We start from the raw sequence: 7,104 nt of genomic DNA, 5'->3' as shown, positions 1-7,104 counted from the left end.
AAAAAAATCAGAATTAAAAAATATTAAACCTTATAAAAACTATTTTTTAAAATTCATGGATATGGATATGTTATAACATACTATTTATATATCACAATGTCTTACAAAAATTAAATGATTTAACAATTGTATTAATTAAAAAATTATTCTTAAAATTTAAATATAAAATTTTAATTAAAAACTCATCAATTAAATTTTATATAAAAATTTATTTTTAAAAATTAATATTTTAAAAATATTTAAAAAATATTTTTTTTCTCTGGATGAAAGAAAATGATTAAGTAGGTTGCATCACCTATTTGCCCGTTATTGATTATTATTACTTTTTTTATAACTCCAGCTGGTATTATATATCCGAAGTGGATTGATCCGTCCTATAAAAATTATCATCGATCCTCAGAAGTAAATCACGGAACCACAGTATCAAGTCATCAGCAGCCGACCTGTAAGACTATCCAACGCCGAATTGATTCTCTACTTGTGAAGGCAAATTCGTGGGTATTTTTCACCGATGGGTACTTCAGCCCAAGACTATCCAACTTTTTTAATAAATTCAGTGCCAATACATATCTCAACAAAGGATTAAATCATAACACTCTAAGAATCTCCGTTACGTCTTAGCCAATGCATCATGCTTATGGGAGTCATCTACTTCCCTTTAATGGAGTAAAAGTAAGTCTCTGTTACACCTTAGCCAATGCATCATGCTTGTGGGAGTCACTTACTTCCCTTTAATAGGGCAAAAAGTAATTCGTTCATCCTTAGTGCAAATCTACTTTCTTTTTTTTTAAAAAAAAATTGATATTAGGTATTCAGCTTACATCAATTAATCTTGAGATGACTAACCTAACCCTATGAAAGTTTTTCATCGACCTAGTCTCACCAGAGGATTAAATCATAACATTGAGAATCTTTGTTACGTCTTAACCAATGTAACAAGCTCTTGGGAGTCACCTACTTCCCTTTAATGTGGTAAAAAGTAATTTGTTCATCCTAAGTGCACATCTACTTTCTCTTTTATTTTTTAAAAATTGATACTAGATATCCAGCTTATATTGACTAATATTGGGGTGATCAATCTGGTCCTACAAAAGTTTTTCATTTACCACCAGGATAAATTAGGAAATGTTCGCAACGGACGATCCATCAGCCGACCGTTCTTAGGTCAGTCGCGCATTGAAGAAAATTTATTCGTTAATTCACCGAAATTGAGACTCAATCTATAGATACATGAGGAACTGATAAGGCGTGCTACCGCTACATCATTGCCCGGGAGACCAACTACTTTCCTTTTTATCTTGTGAGAATTACATCAAAAGGTGAAACTGTCACTTTAGCGGCTCCTGTAAGACAACTCCACACACACTAGAAGGGATGTGGGATAAATCATGAGGGATATTTATCCTAATATAATAGTTGATGGTAAAAGATGAATACGTTCGTCCTATTCTAATATAATAGTCTTTTGTATAGGGAAGGTTAAACTTCCACTGAGATATTTTCGTACCCAGTGAAAATTAACTTCAAGATTTATTATATCAAACATCTATATAATACCAACTCGTCAATGGGAGTCAAATGAGTGTATGCTTGCATTCATTTGTGCATGTATGAGTTCTTTACCATATACATTTTAAATTTTAGTTGACATCAAATATTTAACTTTTCAAATCAATTAATTATATGGGTGATCTGTCTGTCCTTATAAAAACCTTACTAACTATCAAGATAAATTAAAAATTATTTATGAAAACTCATCCAGATAACTAGTTCTTATGCTCTTGTTTCATTGAAGAAAAAATATCTGAATGTATCGTAAGTGAGATTCAAAATGTTAACCCCTTAATTACTATGTGAAGGATTTAACTACCACTACCACGGGAGCCTACATTTTAGAATTTAGCGTGAAAATTCATATTTTTTCTTGACTTACTTATTTTTAACTACATATGATTTACAAAATACCAAAAAGTTTTGTATATCAACTTGGAGAAGAAACGCTTGAAATCCCTAGGAAGCGGGATAAGCGAAAAAACAAAAAGACCGCATCTTATAAATTTTTTTTTTAAAAAAAAATGCAAAATTGAAAATATCCAGAGCGTCGGAAAGCGGATCGAAGAGCAATAAATGCTCCTGTAGCATGAGCTGGCGACCTGCCATACATTTAATGCAGCACGGGAACTCGTGATGAATACCGGGCATGCGACGAGATAGCCTTACGATGTATCTCACTATTCCCAGGCTTCCTCTCCTCTTCTTGCTTAACGACTGAGATTAATACTTGCACTGTTTTATTGTACGACTAAATATGACCCCGGATACATGACCACTACAATTAATTAACTCCATGATCCCTACTAACTACTTATGAAGGACTACAATAGCGACTAAGAAGTCATCATGCCTAATTAACCAACACTACCATGACTAAACATTGTTGATCGGACCGAGTCAATACCCGAACCACTAACAGTCTCTCTGACGCGTCGTCATGCGGGCGGTTCGTTCTTGACTCAACCTCAACCCATGACACGCACATCAAGCATCGCAGTTGAGGGCCGCCTTGATCTTTTGCACCGTACAGGAGATTAGGTTGTTGACAGTCTCCACCGACTCCACCGTCAACTTCGCCGTCGGTTGCAGGCTGTTCACCAGGATCTGGAACGCCACCGTCAGCAGCGACCCTCCCCCCGCCTTACCCACGTTGCCGTCGGGCAGGATGGCGAAGCCCGACGGCAAAAGGGCGACGTAGGAGGAGTCGCCGCCGTTCATCACTAGTTGCATCGCCGGCACGTCCACCGGGGCGTACACCACCAGCGACCCCGACGCGTCCGTGCACGTCTCCTGCAATATCAGCATGCTGCTTTGGTCCGCGCTCACCGCCTAGGGAAAACAATTAATTGTATCAGAATTGAATTGGATGGGATAAAACAGTCATAACCAATATCGGCTTAGTGAGGGGAAACACTAACGCTGGCGCGGAGGAGGGAGACGGCATTGCCGGAGTCCGGCCCCTTAGCAATGTGAGACATCTCCTGCATCGGGCCGCCATTGGAGAGGATGTCCCACTGGCTCCGAAGCTGCTCGTTGCGGAGGAAGTCGAAGAGCTGCTGTGGCGTAGCGGGGAGCCACACCGAGGTGGCGGCGCTCAGCACCACGCCCGGAGGCTCGCCTGGGTCCGCCACGCTCTGCCGCGTCATCACTCGGACGTCCTGGCCGATGTGGACGCCCCCGCGCAGCTTGTTCCACTCGTGCGCCGACGACGAGCACACCCCGGCGCAGAAGTTGTCCGTCATGCGCTGCGCCAGTTTCACCATGCTCCGCCGTCCGCTCTGGGTTATCGCTGCAGGAACGGACGTCGTCATATTTCAGCGATCAACTCGCTCGGAATTCGTTGCATTCAGTTCCATTGACTTACTGTTGGCGCCGTCCGTTGATGGGGAGGACATGAGGACGCCTAAGGACTGACACTGGCGTTGCAGGGCAGCGATCCAACGGGGAGCCCCCAGCGCAATGCCGGAGCTTAGCACCGGACGGTAGAGCGGGTGCACCGCCGCCTCGTCGTATTCTGCATGCTCCACCCACGTGACCTGCGTACCAACACGTCAGTGTTTTCTTTGCCTCATCAATGGCCTCTGTCCGTTGCCATTAACTACATCTAATTAATTAACAATATATATTTTGTCATTCCACGTTACCCATGTTTTTACCTCAATCAACTCGCGAACAAGCGTTCTCCATCAGTTTCTCGACTGAACAATTTTCATGCTATAAAATTGGCATCATTGTTTCTAGCCACTCAAAAAGAATAATCGGCATCGTTGACATAATGCGCATTAGAACTGTACCATCCTCATTAACCTCTTACGGCGCCGTGGGACCAGCCGTATGGAGCCACTGATTCAATTTTTTTTTTAATTTTCCTACAGTGTTAGAACGGCTACCCGTTCATAGTATATACTAATATTACCAAACTTGCATTAAAGAACTCGACTAACGAGGGAGCTGCAGGAAAGGAAGGAATGAATAGCAAGCCCTACTCAGCGTGGGCGAAAACAAAAGTAAATTAAGTCGCAGATAATTAATTAATAATACGACGGGCATCAGTACCAGACTTTGCGTGCTTAAATTAAGTAAAAATAAAAACAACTAGGCTTGGAATAGGGCAAGCACATTAATTACCAGAAGAAATCACGTTTACGTTTGCCTTCTTTTATATATATATATATATATATATATATATATATATATATATATATATATATATATATTTATGACCTAATTTATTGGTTGGTGTTCTCAAGCGAGTGGGAGAAGCATCTAAAATGCAAAGAAGCACGAGAAACAATGAGCGTGGATCGACGTGTGTTTAATTTTAAAAAACACAACGCTGACCAAAACAGAATTGTATTGGTTGCTGAAGACCCGATTAGAGATTCGGAAACACGAGGATTAGGCCTTGACTTGGAGTAAAAAAAGGGCACGGAGATCTATCGCTGACACATGGGCTTGATAAAATAACAACTATATAATTTCCGGGAAGAAAGAGGAGGAGAGGATACCTTAGAATAACCGTTGGGCATCTCTTGCACCACGCAGCCAGAAGGCAGCCTGCGGCAGCAACCCATACTGTCGCCGGGGCAGTTGTCTCTAGCCCCATCAAAGGAGACATCCACCACAGCCCAAGCTCCGTCCGCGAGCTGCTTACAGAACCTAAGGAACTGGACTTTTCGGACAGGCACAAGCGGTGACAGAACCTGAAGCTCCGCATGCATCTATTATATATTTTATATCCACCCAAGGTTTCAATTAGTTGGGATTTGGACAAACCAAGTAAAGTGCACAGAAATCAGAAGCTAGCTATGCTATATGAACTCACGAGTTGCAATGCGCCATTTCTGCTGCCACCCATTCCGGCTGAGATCACATCCGCGGTGGTGGTCTTTGCGATCACCGAAGGGAACATATCTGCCCACCGATTCTGTTCGTGAATCGAGCACAAAGTGTTAAGAACTACTAGTATTCAATCTGATTTAGCAGCCGAATTGATAATCAACTTACTGCGTCCATGAGTGTCTCGACCAGTGCCAAGGTATTGATGATGACGACGCAGCTAGACCTAGTCGCCTCGGACACGAACCCAATGGGCTTCGCGCCGACGCAGCGAGGGAAATTTTGGTGGTACTCCTCGTAGTTCAACGTCTCCCTGCCTCCATCCAAGCTCGAAATCCAAAGAGGCTCCTCCATCTGGGCCATCTTTACCAGCTCATCCATCGCCGTCAGTGCGAGCTCCAAGAACACAAGCCTCTCCTGCGATCGATCCACTCCTCCCACAACCACGTTCCTCACGGGAGTTATGACGGAGCCGAGAGGGCTCGACGCTCCTGCGGTGAAATCGATGACGGACGACAAGGTCGCGGAGACCATGGAGCTCAAACTGGCGAAAGATTTGGACCCGACGGCGAGCTCCAGGGCGGAGCTCGGCATAGGGAGAGCGATCTGCGTGGTGGAAGAGGAAAGAGGTTTGCCGATGAACTTACTGATGAGGGAGCAAACGCGATCGAGCTCATCCTTCAGCCGGGCGTTCTCTACCCTCAAGTGCTGCTCTTCGAGAGACACTTCGCCGAGCAAGGACAGGCTGCCGCAGTTGTTGCAGATGGGATTCCTCATCGCCTCCTTGATCGATAAATTCTCAGAGCGGAGCTTGTCGTTCTCCTGCCGAAGAATCGTGTTCTCGTGCCGCTCCATCTGAGTCTAATGAACTCAAAAGAAGCACCGATCATCAATCAAGCTTGTCATAAGGCAAGAAAACAGAAAGTGTGAAATTAACTTCTGATATATAGTTAATTACTTTCATCTGCGTTCGACGATTCTGGAACCAAAACTTGACCTGGCGAGTCTCCAAAGACAGCCTCTTGCTTAGGTCCAACCTTTGTTTCTCATCAGGATGAGGGCATTCTTTGAAGAACCTGCTCACGATGATCGAGAGATCAGACAAAATTAATTAATTAATCAAAACAAATTTCCATGAGTGTAGTACGTAATTATGATGAAGTTGGGGCGGATCCTTACCCTTCGAGTTCTTGGATTTGCTGAGGGGTGTGGCGATGGTATCGCTTCTTCTTGCGAGGATTCTCCTGCTCCAAATCCAGGTCATCTCCGGAGACGCCTCCCAAATTATCGCTTCCTCCGGACCTGCTCTCATTCTCGTCTTCCTTGTTCCGACGCAGTGACGACTCCAGGTCGCCTCCACCAGCTTTTCCAGATGTACGAGTCCGGTTCGCCCTGTCGCCGCTTTGGCCTTCCATGTTCGCAAGCTGCTCAAAATATCAAAAGGTTATAAAGTCATCCAGAGCTGTACGCTCAAAGCAAGAATTAAGCGGCAGATTAAATCTATCCATACCAGGGCGAGCGAGAGGCCAGAGGAAGGGAACAGTGGCTTGTAGACGGAAGAAGAGTCGAGGAGTGGCTGGGAAATGACGGCGGATGTGCGATGAGAGAAATCAGTACTCATCCCTATTCGGCCGGCGCTGCCGCTGCCACCGCCGCCGAACAAACCTCCAAAACTCATCAAGTTTCCCTAGGGCATGCAACAAGATCTCCAGGCAATAATAACCTAAAAAGCAGGATAAGATGAAGAATATGGAAACACAAAAAGGAGCTTGGAAAGCGAGCTGAACGAGAGAGAGAGACGAGGGGACACACGCTGTAGCCGAAGAATAAGGAACTCGATCGGCGCTGGGAGATGGAAAACTATACGAGGCACAGTGATTTGTGTGAGCTGGTGTGGTGTGGACGATAGAAATAGACTTATCACATGTGGACACTACCAGGCCTCATGAATCCAAGGGGGGAAGCAAGAGAGATGAGTAGAAATAGGTTTGGTTGACTCCCTAACCCATACATGCATACACAACAAAAAACAGGAGCTTTCATTATTATAGAGAAGAATGCCATTGCCTTTCCGCTGTCTCTGTCACCTGTCGCATTTCGTTTTCCTTCCATCCTGGGAAAAATGTCTAGTAAACAGTAAAATTAAATTTCTTCTCACTGCAAATCTATCAACTGCCAACTTGGTCGCCACACAAACTCGTCGGGCATAAA

The 7,104-nt window shown here is 44.0% G+C and overlaps 1 protein-coding gene across 1 annotated transcript; it reads right to left on the bottom strand.

Moving 5' to 3' along the window:
* Window positions 1-2,269: 2,269 nt before the first annotated feature.
* LOC121998247 (homeobox-leucine zipper protein ROC5-like) lies at window positions 2,270-6,885 on the bottom strand. The gene is made up of 10 exons (XM_042553065.1): window positions 6,706-6,885; window positions 6,404-6,616; window positions 6,073-6,317; window positions 5,852-5,969; window positions 5,062-5,754; window positions 4,880-4,981; window positions 4,563-4,775; window positions 3,419-3,590; window positions 2,973-3,343; window positions 2,270-2,883 (listed from the first exon to the last, which is right to left on the bottom strand). Exons 2-10 carry the CDS (start codon window positions 6,569-6,571, stop codon window positions 2,539-2,541), a joined length of 2,427 nt encoding a protein of 808 aa, XP_042408999.1. The 5' UTR covers window positions 6,572-6,616; window positions 6,706-6,885; the 3' UTR covers window positions 2,270-2,538.
* Between the last annotated feature and the right edge of the window lie 219 nt (window positions 6,886-7,104).

The sequence above is a fragment of the Zingiber officinale genome, chromosome 6A (genome assembly GCF_018446385.1).
Source record: "Zingiber officinale cultivar Zhangliang chromosome 6A, Zo_v1.1, whole genome shotgun sequence".
Lineage (NCBI taxonomy): Eukaryota > Viridiplantae > Streptophyta > Magnoliopsida > Zingiberales > Zingiberaceae > Zingiber > Zingiber officinale.
This window is presented reverse-complemented; position numbering and strand designations above follow the sequence as displayed.

Excerpts from the sequence above, each read along its gene's own strand:
- LOC121998247 (XM_042553065.1), bottom strand. The coding sequence starts at position 6,571 with ATGAGTTTTGGAGGTTTGTTCGGCGGCGGTGGCAGCGGCAGCGCCGGC. Across the intron at positions 6,318-6,403 it reads CTGGCCTCTCGCTCGCCCTG|CTTGCGAACATGGAAGGCCA; the intron begins GTATGGATAGAT and ends TATTTTGAGCAG. Across the intron at positions 3,591-4,562 it reads TGCCCAACGGTTATTCTAAG|GTCACGTGGGTGGAGCATGC; the intron begins GTATCCTCTCCT and ends GTTGGTACGCAG.